Source organism: Planococcus citri, chromosome 2 (genome assembly GCF_950023065.1).
Source record: "Planococcus citri chromosome 2, ihPlaCitr1.1, whole genome shotgun sequence".
Taxonomy (NCBI): domain Eukaryota; kingdom Metazoa; phylum Arthropoda; class Insecta; order Hemiptera; family Pseudococcidae; genus Planococcus; species Planococcus citri.
In genome coordinates this window covers 61,874,926-61,892,941 of record NC_088678.1, presented here as the reverse complement: position 1 = coordinate 61,892,941, position 18,016 = coordinate 61,874,926, and the positions used below count along the sequence as shown (strand labels likewise).

General features: G+C 32.8%; 1 protein-coding gene across 6 annotated transcripts in view; it reads left to right on the top strand.

Moving 5' to 3' along the window:
- LOC135836939 (chitin synthase chs-2-like) overlaps window positions 1-18,016 on the top strand; it is a 120,392-nt gene that overhangs the window by 88,930 nt on the left and 13,446 nt on the right. For 5 of the 6 annotated variants that reach the window (XM_065352024.1, XM_065352023.1, XM_065352027.1 and 2 more), the window contains 10 exons: window positions 11,577-11,821; window positions 12,090-12,383; window positions 12,472-12,702; window positions 12,790-12,989; window positions 15,407-15,554; window positions 15,645-15,847; window positions 15,927-16,115; window positions 16,202-16,466; window positions 16,557-16,819; window positions 16,908-17,118. In XM_065352024.1, coding sequence (XP_065208096.1) covers window positions 11,577-11,821; window positions 12,090-12,383; window positions 12,472-12,702; window positions 12,790-12,989; window positions 15,407-15,554; window positions 15,645-15,847; window positions 15,927-16,115; window positions 16,202-16,466; window positions 16,557-16,819; window positions 16,908-17,118 — 2,249 coding nt within the window. Of the gene's footprint in view, window positions 1-2,016; window positions 2,048-11,576; window positions 11,822-12,089; window positions 12,384-12,471; window positions 12,703-12,789; window positions 12,990-15,406; window positions 15,555-15,644; window positions 15,848-15,926; window positions 16,116-16,201; window positions 16,467-16,556; window positions 16,820-16,907; window positions 17,119-18,016 lie in introns of those variants that run through there. The other variant, XM_065352028.1, reaches the window with a different exon arrangement.

Genomic DNA, 18,016 nt, shown 5'->3' with positions numbered 1-18,016 from the left:
TAGAGAAAAGCGAGGGATGAAGAAAAAAAATGAAAAATTTACTTACATGGTTTTGAATTCAGCGAGTAAATTGTACATAAGTATTTATTTATCATCTGTCAATTTTGTAGAACGCAATTTTATGATTGATTATTATTATACACTCCCTTTCCAAATATAACTCGAATGATGAGATAATTCCTTCGGCCGCGGTGCAACTTTGTTTTTTTTTCATCATTGGCACACAAGTCCTTCATTTGGTTGAAAAGGTACCATTGGCGTTTCAATGTGAGTCCAGGAGGAGTAATACTACTTGGCTCACTCCTGAACTCAACACTTTCTCCAAATCTATGAAGTGAAATGTACACAGGCTCTGAAGCAACCAGTTCTTTGCAGGGTATTGGTGATTGCTGAGTGAATGTAAAATGAGGGTACATATTTCGAAATACCCTTCAACGGTGTGTATTTTGTGGGAAAATATGAATCAAAAAAAAAAAAAGGCACAAGTAAACTTCAAAGAGAAAATCAGAAAACATCATAGAATATAAGTAAATGAAAAATACATGTCAAAATAGGTATATCTCAATTAATTAAATATAAATAGGATCGATAAATTAATAATTAAAATCTGGATAGATTATTGTTAACAAAAAAAAAATAGGAAATAATTCTTTACACAGAATATATTGATGATAGACAGCTAAACAGCTCGCTAGGTACCTATTTCATGTCACTAGGTATATGGTCGCTGGATAACCAATATAATACCATAGTGCTGGCATCCTTTGGCTGGACATTTAGATCATCAATTTCAGAATCGTGAACTGATAAATCTATATTATTAATTTAAAAGAAATTCGATTAACTTGCAAAAATTCAATTTGAAAATTCAAACATTGAAAAATTACTTATAATTTGAACTATAAAAAACTGTAAACATAGTTTTCTGTACGTGAGTCTTTGCATTTGTTGTGGATTATTTTATTTGTATATAAAACCGCCATTTTCTTGCTAATGGGGTAATAATTACTTCTTACGTAGGGATTTTCAATTACTCAACTTATGCTACAGTAATCAGTATACATACATACCTTTACCTACATGATATGAAAATAAGTAAAACGTAAAAAAAAACATAGGTTTTGGAACATTAAAAACTTACACCAAATTCCAAAATGATGATAACTTGACCCTACACAAAAAAAAAGTAAAACGTGAAAAACTTGATAAAAATAAAAATAGGTAACTAACTCTCTAAATACGAATCAGTCATTTTTTACTGATTCACAGTCAAATTTCACTGATTCAAAAAGGCAGAATTTAGCTACTAGCTGTTGAATCAGTGAAAAAATACTGCCTGAATCAGTCAAAATAGTAACTGTTTTCTTCAGTACCTAGTAAGTCAGTAGATATTAATTACTGTTTCAATCAGGAACTTCAGGCTCACCATTTGAAACAGTAGATTCATTACTGGGAAAAGTAGTCATTTTCTATTTGACCAATTCTTTTCATGAATTTATTTGAATGATTGTATTCTGTAATCAAAAATTGAATAATTTCAACTAAGTGTTTAAAATAACGATGTTTATTTAAAATAAAATTACTCAGGTTAAAATTTACATTACACACACTTATGTAATGTAGTGTTTAGCGAATTAACAGAGGCATAGGGTTTTACATTTTTCAATTCGTAGATAAAACAGTCGATAAAATTATAAAAAAAAGAAGTGGCTTGGGGTAACTAGCTGATATTAAAAATATAAAATATCTTCCACAGCTTTTCCGCTGCTTCCAATGCCGACACATTATGAGACAGCTGAATGGCATGCTTATCTGCCACTAAGAAAAAGTCCATCGATTCGTGGTTTTTTTCTCTGCAGTGCCATCAGTAGATATGGATGGTGTAAGTTTACGATTCATTATCTTTTTCTTTTTTTTTTTTCGGAAAATTCACCTTTTTTAGTTTCAGTTGAAGTGGTTATCACTTTTTTCCGAGGATTTGTTTTTGCGTGAAGTAGGCTTATCTTTCTGAGAAGACGTCAACGTTTTTAGGTGTTCTTCAACACTGGTATGTATAATTCTGTAACCAAAGTAAGAACAGAAAAAAAGATTAGTGCTATCTGCTACATTAAGTACCAATAGGCTAAAAAATATCTGAATTGTGTATATTATTCGAGAGGCTTACAGTCAGTTTACTACAATTACGAACCTATAGCAGAAATTCACTGCTAGAGCGGGAAAATAACATAAAAAAGCAGGGGCAAAAAGAAAAAAATTGGCACATAAATTTTTTCTTTGGGAATGTGTTCGGATGGACCCTCTGAACCAACAAAAAAAAACTGACTCTCCTACCCCTGGAGGAAAATTTTTTAGGGGGCTGAAACCGGTTCCGATTCACGTTTTTTGCGTTTTACTCCGTAAATATTAGGTTTTTGAGAAAAACTACCGTGACAAAAAATGTTCCCGTTCAAATTCTCGACAAACCCCTAATATTTACGGAGTAAAACGCAAAAAACGCGAATCGGAACCGGTTTCAGCCCCCTAAAAAATTTTCCTCCAGGGGTAGGAGAGTCGGCTTTTTTTTGGTGGTTCAGAGGGTCCATCCGAACACATTCCCGCTTGCGGCAATATTTCGATCAATAAGCACAATGCCCGAAGATTTTCTGTAAAAATAATGCATAAAATTTAACAATCATCTAATTTAGCATACCAATATTACTCTAAATGCCAATGCTATTCAATCATTATCTCATTTTATGCTGAAATACCGCGATTGTAGACTCCGCCTATGCAAATTTATGCAAATTAATTACTTCGAGCCATGCGTTCTTTCAATAAGCGATCCAACCAGCTGCTGGATTTACTAGCGTCCTTGTCGTAGAATAATTACAGATCTGACGAGTAAAAGCACGCGGATGCAGCTAGGTATAATATCGAATTATCGTCTCTAGTACATTCTACCAAAAATAACCTAATTTATGACCAAGAATTGAACATTCTGACGCATGGTACGCGAGTACTTACATAAAAAATCTATCCATATTTTTGGCATACAAAGAGATGAACGTTGATAGCTCAACAAATTATGCGAGAAAGAGTCGACGTCGTCGTCGTCGGTGTTTGGGCAATACGATTTTTGTGCAAAAACTGATCCACGTACGTGTACCTATTGTCATTTTTGTTAACGCGTGCTCAGACTAAGCCCTCTTAAGCGGTGCTATGTTGCCGGAGGTTTGAAATGCGGAAAAAAGGTGTTAACCAAAGACGATTATCTAACTTCAATAACTTCATAACATACGCATACGCCTAATCCAAATATTAGTAAACTTGAGAAGCACCAGTGGCAACTGGCAATTGCACATACATTTTAATATCTTAAAAACTTTGCGGCCCGCGAAAGGTCATACTGGAAAGGGAATGTATAAGACCTTGAACAAGAATTCCCATTCTCTCGGTTCGTACTTACTTCTTATCTATCTGGTTTGCTTTTGCTCTAATAGTAATAGCAGCACATGCAGAGACTATCGTAGGTACCTACCGAAGTACAGCGTAAATAGAATGCCAATAAAAAGTGATCTCATTCATGGATCATTCGTTTCGTATTGTTTCTCTCTTATGTAATCGGCTGATCGAGCCATGTCGCTGTTCTCTACAGCAGCTCGCACTTCGCAGCTGTCCGCTGTTGGTTGATTCCTTTGTTAGTACTTACAATTTTCGTGTATTTAATTTGTTATCTGCGAGGCTCCAGAGTGTAGTCACCTTTGTCAGCCTCTGCACTTCGATACCATTCAACTTTTATGCGTTTCAAGTTGGTAGTAGGTTTTGAGGGCAGGAGGGTGAAGGGAGTTTGACTGAAATTTTATGGATTTTTCAGGGCTCAAATGTGAATTTTTAAATTTTAAAACAAAAGACAAATTGGCCTGAGCGAAGCAAGGATGAAAGTGTTTGAAAATTTGATTTCGAGAGGCCTAAAAACGATACTTTCAAATTTTAGAATATGAAAAAAAAATTCAGGATGTTAATTTTAAAGAAAAAAGAGAACAAGCCCAAGTGAGGGCACAAAATGTTTAAAATTTTTATTTCGAGAGGCATAAAAGCGATACTTTCTATGCGAGAAAGTGTATTGTTTCACTTTGAAACTTTGAGAGTTGAATGATATTTTTGTTATTACAAAAGGAAACATGAGATAAAATTGAAACACTTTTATTTAAAAAACTGAACTTGAGAACTAGAAGTTATAATGAACATGAGAATTAAATTTTTTATAATTATTTATTTTAAATATTCACACTTGTTGAGTTGTAATTTCAAGTTAATTAAACGAAGTTCATCACAAATGTACAAATAACATGGATCTTCTTGGTGTGATCATCTATATCTGCTGCATAAATGATTATTGATTATGTCATCCGAAATAGACAAAATATTGTAATCCAGTTAATCCTTATAATGCAATGTACATCATCCTTTGGAAGGTTACAGCGTCTTTTTTGCAACCAAAGGGCATTCAGGTCCATTCAAAATGTTCATGAGGGGTAGAAAAATCAGTTTTTTGAAACAAGGACCAAAGTAGTGAAATATTTTGAGTGTCCCAATGGGTCCAGAATTTCGACAATAATTGAGTGAAGGATAAGCATCTCCAACAGTAACATCGTTCCATTCTATTTGACCAGAGGCATCCTTCTTTTTGGGTACTATCCAAAGTGATGCAGACCGCGAGGGCTAACTGGAGGGCGGATGATTTTTTGATCCAACACCGATAAGATAATTAAAGAGGAATATCTACTTACAAACCACAGAAGAAAAAATGATCTGTGCTATTATGTGCGCCACATTTGTAATTGAAAAAATTTTATTTAAAAAACTTGAGTTGAAAACTAAAAATTAAACTGAACATAAAAATTGTATTTTTTTAAAAATAAAATTAATATGAGCCTTACTAGGGGGTTCTGCCTCCTGGCCGCTTCGCGGCTCAATCCCCATGCCCGTAATTGTAAAAAAAAATTTTTAAATGTCTCGCTTTTTTGATCGATCGAGTTTTAAGAATTCCTCTTCATATTTTTCTATCGCTGTATGCATATTAATGTTACTTCAAGCTATCATACACTCGTATTTTTTATTCAACTGCACAATCATTAGCCGATTCATCCGAATCATTTCCGATTGATACAAAACACTACTTTGTCAACTGTAAGCTCCGGTGTCTTCAACTCGATGAACAGTTCTTAGAAATCTACAATATTGAAAATTATTATCCGTAGGATAATTTACTAAAAATTAGCCGTGCTTCGCTCAAAAATACCAAAAGTGATTCGGTAACTTTCCGAAAACTTATGGCAATTGTTTGTGATTTCTGGTTTTTTCAATTTCGATTTTTTCTGATTTTCACCTATAATAATTTTGTATGTACTTAATAAGAATAACGAACATAATCGTATTTTTGACTTTGAGAATGGGCAGTACTTTGGAAATTAAACAAATTTTGTTATTATGCATTTTTTCCTAACTTTGAAATTGAGGGGGCGAGAAATATTTGCTTCTTTTGAAATATTTCTAGTCCCCTTTCAATTTCGAAGTTGGGAAAAAATTCATAATAACAGAATGTTTATTTTCCAAATTACTACCCATTTCCAATGTCAAAAACACGTTTTTCTCAATTTTTTGTTTTAAAATATTTCTGACCCTTTCAATTTCGAAGTTAAGCTAAAATTCATAATGACAGAATTTGTTTATTTTCCAAATTACTACCCATTCCCAAGTTCAAAAATACGTTTTTCGCAATTTCTTTTCAAAACTCGGTATCCCCTTAAATTTCAAAGATAAGCAACTTGTCCATTAACTTTTTTTTTTTCAAGTCGTACCCAGTTATACTCAAATCTGAAGTTTTGACATCCACTCACCAGACACCTTGTACATATATGTATGTACGTAAAATATTTTTTTGTACAATGTATGTACATATCTTACATCGATAAACCATATGCTGCATATCTTGATAAATGATTGACTGTGACAAATCTTAATTATACACCAAGTTTCTATTAATTATGACGTGTAAACTGCGTTTTGGTAAAGAATGGCGTAGAAACATATGTACATAAGTAAGTACTTCAAAAGATCGACATATGTACATATTTTTTTTTACCTACTTATTCAATATTTTAATTCGATCGTCATGTCTTAGTAATGCCATCTGACATATTACATGTGTACACATTCATATACATAGACAAACGAGACAAATACTGATCTAGGTACGATAAGATTTAAAATACGTAGGGTATCTTGATTGACATTCCATATCCAAGACTTTCTTTTGCGTTGTGTACTTACTTGAGAAAATAATGATGTTGGCACAATACATATGCCCTCAAAACCCTAATCTGAGATTTTTCAGTTTGAATCATCAGAAAATATCACAATCTGTGACCATAATTTTTGGAATGAGCACGTTTTGAAATCCTCATAACCTATTGTATCAAGGACCATTTACTTAGTGGTGGGAATGATATTTCACTGAGATTTCAATTTCAGCTACCAAAATGGATTTTTGGCAAATTTTTGATAACTCAAAGTGACCATTTGAACTTTCTAATTTCGTTCCTAATTAATGTTTTGTTTTCGTTTATGCTTTCCTATGTACATTTCACCATATTATATAAAAAAAATCAATGGGTCATTTTTTGCAACATTGGAAGTTTTATTGGCTTTCATGATTGAGAAAACTTCTTTTTTTAATCATTTTTTTTCATTTTTGAAAAACTTGGGCTGCGGGGGCCCCTAAATTTTCAAAAAATTTACAAATTCACTGTAAAATTTTAAAATTTCTGAATTTTAAGTTCTGTTATCTCTGCAATGGTCTCTTTTGAATAAAATGAACTCTCATGACGATTTTAGCCCCATCCATTGAAAACCAAGCTGGCTCCCTTGAATAGATGAGATTTAATGTAAAATACGAATTTCAGCTATTCTAGGGGACTGACTTGGTTTTCCAGGGATGGTGTTAATATGATCATGAGAGTTCATTTTGCTCAAACGAGACTTTTTCTTGAAATTTTTGAATTTTAAACATTTTACTTTGAAGTTTGATTTTTAAAAATTTTTGAAAATTGAGAGACCCACTGCAGCCCAAGTTTTCCAAAAATGGAAAAAATGAAAAATAGGGAATTATTTTCTCACCAGAGGTCACCACTTTGAGGGTCGGCAGCAGAAGAAATCACGATTTTTTTTTGTCATGTATGTATTCAAGGACCACCCTAATGCACACTTCAACATTATACACAAAATCAATGGATCATTTTCTGCATCGTTGGAAATTGTATTGACTGTCATGACTGGGAAAACTTTTTTCTGTCTAGATATGAATTTTCCCTTCGCACTTGAGCAAGCTAGGAAACTCTGCAAATCTCCCAGAGGATTTACCCGAGCTGTAGGTTTTTCATTTTCAACTTTCTGAGAACATTTTTTGATGTGCCTGTACTGGTACGATTTTCTGAACTGTCCGAAGCAGTGCTGGCATTGGACGTAATCTTTTTGACTCGTAAAGTTTGCATTTTCCTTTACAGTACTTTTCACCGGACACACTCCTTTCTTCTCAATTATTAAATCAAACTTTCCTTGTTTTCTTATGACAATAATTATTTTTTTCTAGTTATAATGTAATTAAACTCGAATTTTAACTTAGGTGATAAATTACTACTTATTGTATTATCCAAGACAACTTGGACTACATTTTTTATGGTGATCCATCCACACCTTTGAATTTTCATACAACATCACTTAAGTATCTGAATATGGTCTGTTGTGGTAGCTTTGTTAAGATAATGAAGTCCAGCTATGCTGCGTTTTCCCCGAGAGACTTGACCATAGTTAAAAGGTCAGAACGTGATGACCTCTGTTTACCAGATCTCGATGCCTAAAAAATAGAAAGCATCAAGTACTCTTTAAAAAAACAAAAGTTACTTACATATTACCGCCTGATATATGGACCAATGTTACATGGTATTGGGATCGGATTTTGATGCCTAAAAAAAAGCTGGTAGGTTTGAAATTTCAATCTCAAATATTTTTTCAAAATAAATAACCAGTGAAAGAACAAAATAAAAAGTTTGAAATTTAAACGAATAAGTACTCATATTTCGTTAAAGAAAAAAGCTGGTGGGTTTGAAATTTTTTCAAAAAAGAATAACCATCAAGAAAACGAAATTAAAGGTCTGAAATTTAATTTTCGTTTTCAAAAAAAAAATTATAATCACTTAGGTACTGAAATTTAATATTTTTTCAACAAAAGGAGGTATGTTTCAACTTTTTTCAAAAAAAATAACCATCAAGAGAACGAAATAAAATGTCTGAAATTTAAATTTCGAATACTCCTATTTCGTTTTCAAAAGAAATCCCTACTAACTTGAATTTAATGAGCCTCGGTGGTGCTTGATTCTGAAAAAATGTAAAGCTTATCATCCATCAAGTAAAGACCTTGAAATAGGTAGGTACAAAAGTAAGTCTTCAATATTTTCTTACCTATTTATTCAAGACCTCGTAAATAGAGGTGGGAATCTCTACTGAAGTAAATCTGAGGAGAGGATCCGCCTTTCAGCATTCTTTCAAATTCGCGAATCCGTGGAAAATGATAAAGTAGGTACCTATGTGAAATTTTGAAGAACAAAAAAAAGCCAGATTTCTTCATTAAAAAAAAAAAAACAAATTGAAGCTCCTGTGGGTTTGAGATGTTTTTGTGAGGTACTTCTCCTCAATGATATTACTTCCCACAAGAGAACCCCAAAAGATCACCTGAAGTGAAAAAAGTAATCAATTAGTGCTATATAAATTCATACAGTCTTTATTACTAAGTAGGTATAAGTATCTTTCTATAAAATAGTAAACACTTACACGTTGGTAGCTCGTTGCGAATACATAACAATCAGGCGAAAATTCAGGTAAACTGGTTTTCGCTATTTAAAGATTGTTTTTAGAGAAATGAAGAAAATTATGTATAATTATTGTATCTTAAAACTATTGAAATCGAATCATATTCAAAAACAATTGATGTATCGTTATCGTTGAAAAACTGACTACCCACACTACAAATCATAATCAACAAAAAAAGTGAGAGTAAGACTAAATGTAAACTAATACCTACATCAATCAAGATCAGTTGCTAATCTTAAAAGTAAAATATTATGAAGAATTTCTTCAATTAAACGATTTCTTGCCTCACTTAAAGCTGAGATGGCTGGTGAGCTTTTTAACACAAACTACATACTGAGTTAATTAAGTAAATACAAATACAAATAAAAATTTTGAAGAAATTAAATGCTTTGTGTTCACGCTTTGAATTCGTGTCATATTTTGCAGTCACCATGTTGGTTCTTTCTTTGAAACAAGAAGTATAGGTAATACAAACACAATTAGGAGAAAAAAACCCTTTTTTCTCATTTTATTAATTTTTTTTTTACCGAACTTTCAACATGGAAGTCGAGTCATCATAAATTACGATAAAAAGTCAACTTACCTATAACAAATAGAATAAATTTCAACTTAATAAAAAATCATTTATCAGCTCAACTTGTATGTTAGGCTGTAAGGATGATGTGGGGATAGTAAGAACAGAGAGTACTTTACTGTAGAACAGTTGAAAGATGAGTCATTTTATTAATATGTACACATGAAAATGACAAAGTACAAAGATCTTATAAAATTGTGTATGGCAGAAATTCACATTGAAATGAGCTACTTCAAAATACAAAAGTTACTATGTGACTGATTATGGTTTTTGAATATTACATTTAATGAATAAATTACCCTATTACCCATCACCTAAAAAATGATAAAAACTAGCACGAAAGAGGAAAATAATAATATTCAGATTGTTGCAAATGCGTTTTTTTAAAATATATTTTCAAGCCGTTTAATGAATATTCTAGTTAATTTTTTACATTAACAAATTTTTTCGCAGAAATTGAAAATGTGAAAAGTGGAGTACTTTACATGAATATTGATAGCTTTCATATTTCTTTAAAATTCTGAACCATTCTGGGGAAAGAAACCCAAGATTACTTACTGAAATTTGCATGAGTTATCAAGTACCTAGATAGGTTTAGAGTGTTTCAATACTAACTTAAAATTGGTCATTTCCTAACCACATAAGCTACTTTCCAATTTCCATCCACGTCAACAAACTAGTAAATAATAGATCAATGTTAATGGCTTTTTCTTGAATTAATAGATACGTATTACCTAAGTGTTGTAACAATCATTAAGTAAAAAAAAAAAACACATGAAAACAAATACCCGCCTTCTTTCACTCCTCAAGTCAAGCTGTATACCTATTTTAGCCAAGTCTTCGTTGCACATAACGACCAGTACATTTTTTTATTTTTTACATCAGGGTTTTTTTTCGTATTTTTATTCGAAAATAACAGCTCGATTTGGATTTTTTGTTGTGCTATGTTTGCTATGTTTATTAGCGTATGGTTATTATACTTGTGTAAAAGAAGTACTGTCGATTATGGAAAGAGAGTGTGAAGGTATCGTAGTTACGCTCTCTCGTCACGAACGCCGGAACCGTTACCGAATAATTCGCGTAGGTACCTATTCAATTCATGAATCATTAATACATTCAGGTAGCGTCGCTAGATGCCTACTCAAAAGCATACACATGAAAGAAATGATCAGCTTGACTCATATGTATGTGTATTGTGTAGTTGGTCGAATTTTAAGCATGTGTAATAATTTAATGAAGTACTTAGTAATACATACGAGGAGGAAAGTTGAAAATAATTTGGGGAAACTTTCCATTTTTGCGTTAAAATTGCTCTATATTATTATAAAGTTCTTTTTAAGGGAAAACCTCCTGATCCTCCAAGCTATGCTGATTCATAGTATGGATTCACTCAAAGTTGAAAATTTTTAAAAAGATTGAATAAATCAAAATTGGTGGGTTTTTTTGAAAAAATTGCCCATTTTAATGTAAGAATTATTCCAAATGATCTTCTTTTTTAAAACGATTGAATACATCAAAATTGGTGTTTTTTTTTGAGAAAATTGTCCAAAAGATGATCAACAGAAGTCTACACATGTACCTACACATTTTTCAAAAAAATGTTGCTCATTTGAAAAAAATCCTTTTCAATGAACTTTTTTGTAAAAAAAAGCCTCTCTCGCCCTCTAAAAACATACCTATTTCCTAAGATCAAAAAAATTCAAAAATTTAAAGTGAAAAAAAAGTGCAGAAATTTCACATCTTGAGTCCAGACCCTTCTGGATAACATTTTTTTTTTCAAGAAAAAATTTTCCCAGGTCTTCTGACAGAATCTTGTCACTTCATTTAAAAAAGGTCACCAAAGTTTAAAAATATTAAAAAATTGAAAAATTGATATTTTTCGAAAATTTTGAATCTCAGTTTAAAAAAATGATGTATAAATTTCGAAATGAAAGTTCGAAAGATGTATGGCTTGAATAAGTCTCGAATGTTGTTCAGAGAATGAAAAAGCGTACAATCAGCATCCAATTTTTCACGTTGATTGTTATTATCACCATTATACCCATCATTATGTTCATCCTCCAATTGAAAAATCCACTATATTGACATGTTTCAGTACAAGGACTGTAAACGAAACGAAAGGATGGGACGTGTTCAGAGATTTACCACCAAAACGGGACAGTGGTTCGATGGAAAGTCAAAAATGCCTGGAATTCACCGTAAAAATCCTAAAAATCTTCACCTACGTTGTGACATTCGCAGTAGTTCTAGGCTGCGGTGTAGTGGCCAAATGTTGCGTATTCCTCATGGCATCGCAAATCCGCTCAGATAGAATTGTTCCTTATTGTAATAAAGATTTAGGTATGTAAAATAATTACACTTGTCTAATTAAAATGCATCAAATTTCTCGAAATGACGTAAGGTACATCGGGTAATTGCTTGTAAAAAAGTGGAAGAAAAATTTAAAATGGTAATTCAACTTACTTCCAGTGTCTACTGTGTAATGTTGATCGAGGATAGAAATATTTAGCACTGTTAATCGCTGCCGAGAAAGTTAGCATTTTTTATAACGGTATCCATGATAAATGTAGAGAATTATCTACAATATTTAGCATGATTTCTGTTCCAGGTCGAGATAAACAATACGTGGTGAATTTGCCACCCGAAGAACGAGTAGCGTGGACTTGGTGTCTGCTGTTTGCTTTTTTTGTTCCTGAATTAGGGACCTTGATAAGGTCGTTAAGAATATGTTTTTTCAAATCGTGGAGGCGGCCGCCTTTGAAAGATTTTGTATTTGTTTGTGGTATGGAGACGTTGCACACGATAGGTGTCGCGTCTTTAGTATTCAATGTGCTTCCTAGTCTTGATGTAGTAAAAGGTGCCATGATAACCAATTGTTTATGCTTTATTCCTGCTTTTTTAAGTGAGTTGCAATTTTGCCAATTTTCCATTTCATACGATGGACATTTATATGAAATTGATGCTGAGTAATTATGATTTTTTTGCCCTAGCTCTTACTTCAAGAAACGCCAGAGGTGTTTCAACTCGTTCGGATAAATCTGAACTGTATGCGAAAATAGCTATGGATGTAATAGCAGTAGGGGCTCAAACGACAGGATTCGTGCTTTGGCCATTGCTGGAAAAGCAAAGAGATCCTGTTGAATTAATTATAATCCCAATTACCTTATTTTTAGTCTCTTGTGGTTATTGGGAAAACTATGTAACCAAATATTCACTTTTTGGTAAGCATTTAGCTCTGGGTCTGGGGGATTCTTAGTCACCATTTTTTATTTAATGAAATTTATTTGCTCCAATTTGATTTTTTACAGGTTTAATGAGACCTTTATGGCGTATAAAGGATAGACTTAAGCATACGAGGTATTTTTCATACATTTTTATTTCGATATGGAAAATGTTCTGCTTCTTTTGCTGTATGATTGTGTTCACGTTCTTGAAAAACGAAAACATTACCAATTTATTCTCGCTTTATTCAGCTGGATTTTCAGATCATAAAATCAAAGTTCTTGAAGTAAGAATTCGTTGTCAGCTTTTTTAAACGTAGAATTATTGCGATTAGCAGTGGTGGATCTAAGGTTGAAGGTTCAGTCAGCAAAATGCGGAAGGGCTCATTGTAGAAATTCGCATTGAACCCCCTCCCTTTCTTCTTCACTATTCTTCTGCAGGGTTCTTTCAAACCAAAACATGGACATTTTCAATAACAGCACTTAGAGTTGAAAAAAAATCTTCCATGCCTAATGATTTCAAAACCTTTAAGGATTTTCAAATGATTATCATTTATTTATTTTTTTGTTTAAAAACGCAGCTCTGCTACCATATTGATTTAAACATTGATATTTTTGCATTTTTAAAACCTGGATCTGCTACTATGTTAAATTGAATGCTGTTATAGTTGACAATCAGAGGTGGTGCAAAAATTATATATTGAGCTCTGCTACCATGTCTAATAACTTCAAAACCTTCAGGTATTTCCAAATCAATTTTTTTTAGGAACGCAGCTCGGCTACCATACATGATTTGAATGTTGATATTTTTGCATTTTAAAAACTCGGCTCTGCTACCATGTAGATTTGTATGTTGATATTTTGTATTTTTGACAACCAAGTTCGGCTGCCATGTTGATTTGAATGTTGTCAGTTGACAACAGAAATGCTCTGCTACCATATTGATTTGAATATCAATGTTTTTGCAACTTTTAAAACCAAGCTCTGCTACCATGTGTTTTTGTTTGTCGATTTTTTGCATTTTTAAAAAACCCAGCTCTGCCACCATTTCGATTTGAATGTTTCTAGTTGACAATCTGAGGTTTGAGGTGATCCAAAAATTGTATAATGAGTTCTGCTACCATGTCTAATAATTTTAAAAACTTTAGGGGTTCCCAAAGTATGCAATTATTTTTTTTGGAAATCCGGCTCTGCTACCATATTGATGTTGATATTTTTGCATTTTTGAAAATGCGACTCTGCTACCTTTTTACATTGTGCGAAAACTTGCTCTGCTACTCTCCAATTACCATGTCAATTCAAATATCTATGTTTTGCTTATATTTTGAAAAATTTGCTCGGCTACCAACTAATTTTAAACTGGTATTCAAAATTTTTGAAACGCCCGATTTACTCAATAATGCCTCAAGAATTTAGTATTTCAAATTGTTTTCATGAATTTTGAATACAAAATTGAAAATTTGGCTATTAAAATCTTCTATTCCAGAGAATTACAACTGCCCAATGCTAGTAAAACTTTTTGATTTGAAAAAAATCAGTGAGGTCAAATCAGAATCAAATCGAGTTGTCCAAATCAATTTCCACATTTGGCAAAATTTTGAAAATTCAAATTTTGCTCATTTCTTGTTTTTGAAAATAATTAAAATTTGATCAAATTGACGTGTAAGGTTGAAATTTGGTTTGTATCCTATTTTCGAACTAAGGACTGAATCTATTGGTGATAGTTCCGAACCATTTTGAAGCCTAAATCAGTTTCCAGTGGGATTTGAAAACTCATAGAGGAAATCAAAAAATTTTTCTGGAAGCTCAAGGTCAACCGGTAATGATGATTGATAAAATTAGGGCTCAGGGCTGAGATTAGCAGATGTCTGAGTCATCTTACCAGTTTGATTTTTTTTCTCCAAATTTTGAATTCTGATGTAAATTTTTTATTGAGATGGCCAGCTGAAATCCACTGGAATGGTGATTTTTGAGGGTCAAAAACCGAAGTTGACTTGAAACTGAATTCTGAACCGTTCAAATCAGTTTCCAGACTTCAAGTGAAATTTAGTAAAACTTAGCTCAGAAAATCACTTTTGAAATTTCCAGCTCAAATTCGTTGAATTGGTGGATTTTTGGGCTCAGCACTTTGAGAACAAATGACAGTCAATTTTTCAGTAGCTCATAAACGCTTCCACGTTTCCAGAAAGATCTTGAAAATTAATGGAGAAAAGCTAAATTTTGCTTGAAGCACCCAATCAATAGTAAATATGACGAAATTCTGACTTGGAAACCATCTTCAATATTTTTATATTTGCACGAAGATGTCCAGCTAGAGTTCCCTCGAAGGGCAATTTTTGTAACTGACCAGAAAACGTTTTGAGCTAGTACTCTCTGATTTGAACGAAACCAAGCTAGATTGAAAGAGCCCAAAATTTTAGGGCCTAAAGTTAATTTTTGGATTTTTGACGAATTTACAAAAATTTAAATTCAAAAAGGTTATTCTGAAGGCGATTTTTTCAACTTTTTTTTTACAAATTTTTACTATCAAAGTGTGAAAAAAAATCAAGTCAGGGTTCTTGAATTTGTTTAGTTGGACCCCATCACTTGACCCAGAGACTCACAGTCAAACGTGCCCAATCCGCATTTGCCTGTCTGCTGAATCATTTGATCTGCCTCTGACAATAAGAATCAGACTATAACGTGTTGTGTCTTATTTAATTAGATCAAACCTGTTGGAGATGGACTCACCCTACCTGATCTCGCAGAAATAGTTCCAACTGGAGAAACTGTTGAAATTGATGCCGATTATAACATCATTATTTATGTTTTACTGGCTCAAATCTTTTGCTCTTACTTCTGCTACATTTTTGGTAAATATTCATAGTTCATTCCCCTAAAATTTGTAATCTTCCAAAAGGAGTGTCACAATAGTAATTGGAGCACATTCGTCGCCTTTACAGGAAAATTCGCTTGTAAAATAATGATCCAAGGATTCAGTTACGCATTTCCAGTCAATTTGACCATCCCAGTAACATTATCTTTGCTGATTTCTGCTTGTGGTCTAAGGCACGAAGATCCTTGCTTCTTTCATAATTCCATCCCAGATTACCTTTTCTTCGAATCGCCTCCGGTGTACTTTTTGAATGATTTCATATCAAGACAGGTACCTAAATTGATTCACTTATCGTATCATTAGCCCCTAACTGAACTAGATAAGTATCTACTAATTTTTTAATGTTTAGTATGCTTGGGTATGGCTGCTTTGGCTATTATCACAAACTTGGGTGACATTACACATCTGGACGCCAAAATGTGAACGTCTGGCAACCACTGAGAAATTATTTGTTCGACCTATGTACGACTCTTTATTAATTGACCAATCGCTAGGATTGAATAGAAGATGTGACGATGAGAAAGATGTCAAAACAGAGGTGATTATTCTAGAGCTTGATTTTAAAATTAATAATAATAAAAAATAATAAAAAACAGTTTACCTCACAAATGCCTTATTTAATAGGAATTGGTGGATCGCGAAAAGGATCCCGACGAGTACTACGAAACAATCTCTATTCACACAGACACCAGTAGTACGACCCCTAAAACAGTTAAAAAGTCTGACAGCATTACTAGAATATACGCTTGCGCTACCATGTGGCACGAAACCAGGGAAGAGATGATGGAAATGTTGAAATCCATCTTACGTATGGATGAAGATCAATGTGCCAGACGTGTAGCTCAAAAATATCTACGAGTAGTTGATCCAGATTATTATGAATTTGAAAGTGAGCTTCATACTCATAACCCATCCTCTTCCCCTCACATTTTTACCCCAAAACTCCACAGTTAACTACAATAATTGGCTATTTTTTCAGCACATATATTTTTGGATGATGGTTTTGAGATCAGCGATGTTAATGATGAATGGAGTCAGGTAAACAGGTTCGTGAAAATGTTGGTAACCATCATAGACGAAGCTGCAACCCACGTGCACGAGACCAATATCAGAATAAGACCACCTATCAAGTACCCTACTCCTTATGGTGGTCGTTTGGTGTGGACTTTACCTGGAAAAACCAAAATGTTTGTTCATTTGAAAGATAAATCAAAAATCAGGCATAGAAAACGATGGAGTCAAGTACGATTCGTTGATATTTTCATCTAATAATGAAAAAATCTCTCATTTAATGGGCTTTACCTAACGTTATAATGTTTCACTTGTGTAGGTAATGTACATGTACTATTTACTTGGTCATCGACTTATGGAACTGCCAATACCAGTAGACAGAAAAGAGGTTATGGCTGAGAACACGTATCTGTTGACTTTGGACGGAGATATCGACTTTCAACCAAATGCTGTACAGTTATTGGTAGATTTAATGAAGAAAAATAAAAATTTAGGAGCTGCTTGTGGTCGAATTCATCCCATCGGTTCTGGTAAATAGTAAAGAAAAATTATTGGACCTTGTTGTAGGGTTGGGTAAAATTATGAAAATATTGGATCATTAGTGAAAAAAAGACGTGATTCGACTTATTTTCGCGAATCGTTGATTCTGACAAATGATTCTATAATTGATTGTGTTCTGCTAAATATGCCCCATTTAATAGCTTCTTTTGTGATATTTTGAGCGAATTGCATCATTCAATTTACACACAAATAGCTTTGAAATCAACTGAGTTTTGATGAATTGTTTTTGAATGCGTACAATTTGAGTTACAAAAAATTTTCAAGTAGGTACCTGGCAAGATTTTTCGAATTTAGTCGAAATTGCATGAAATGTTATCAAAACATGTTGAAAAAAAACACCAAACAAATATGATGAAATTTTTGCAAAACTGCATAAAACGTAAGCATGTAGTTAAAATCCTATCGAAATAACATAAATTTCTGATCACGAAAGCCCGATGAAATTCTCAGTGAAATTGGAAAAAGTAGCATTGAATACGTTTTGCTTCGCAAAACATGGTATAATTTTTAAAAAGCATCGTCAAAAATGAATTATGAAATTGAGAAAATTGAAATTAGCAAAAATGTCATTAATCATGACTGAAAACTTATTAACAACAATATCATTATAATATGTAGGTACCTAATTGAAAATTACTTACTACAAAGTGATAAACTTTCAGAAAAGTTATACATAGATTAAATAACATTTTTTAGAATTCGGTTGAAAACATGATATCAAAATGAGCTAAAATTTCATTAATCATACTTAATTGGAAACTTACAAAAATAATATACGAGTAAAAACAAGAAAATATCATTATAACCACTGTACCAAAAAAAAGTTTATCGATGCTTGCTATCTGTGACAGCAAAAGATCTTTGATT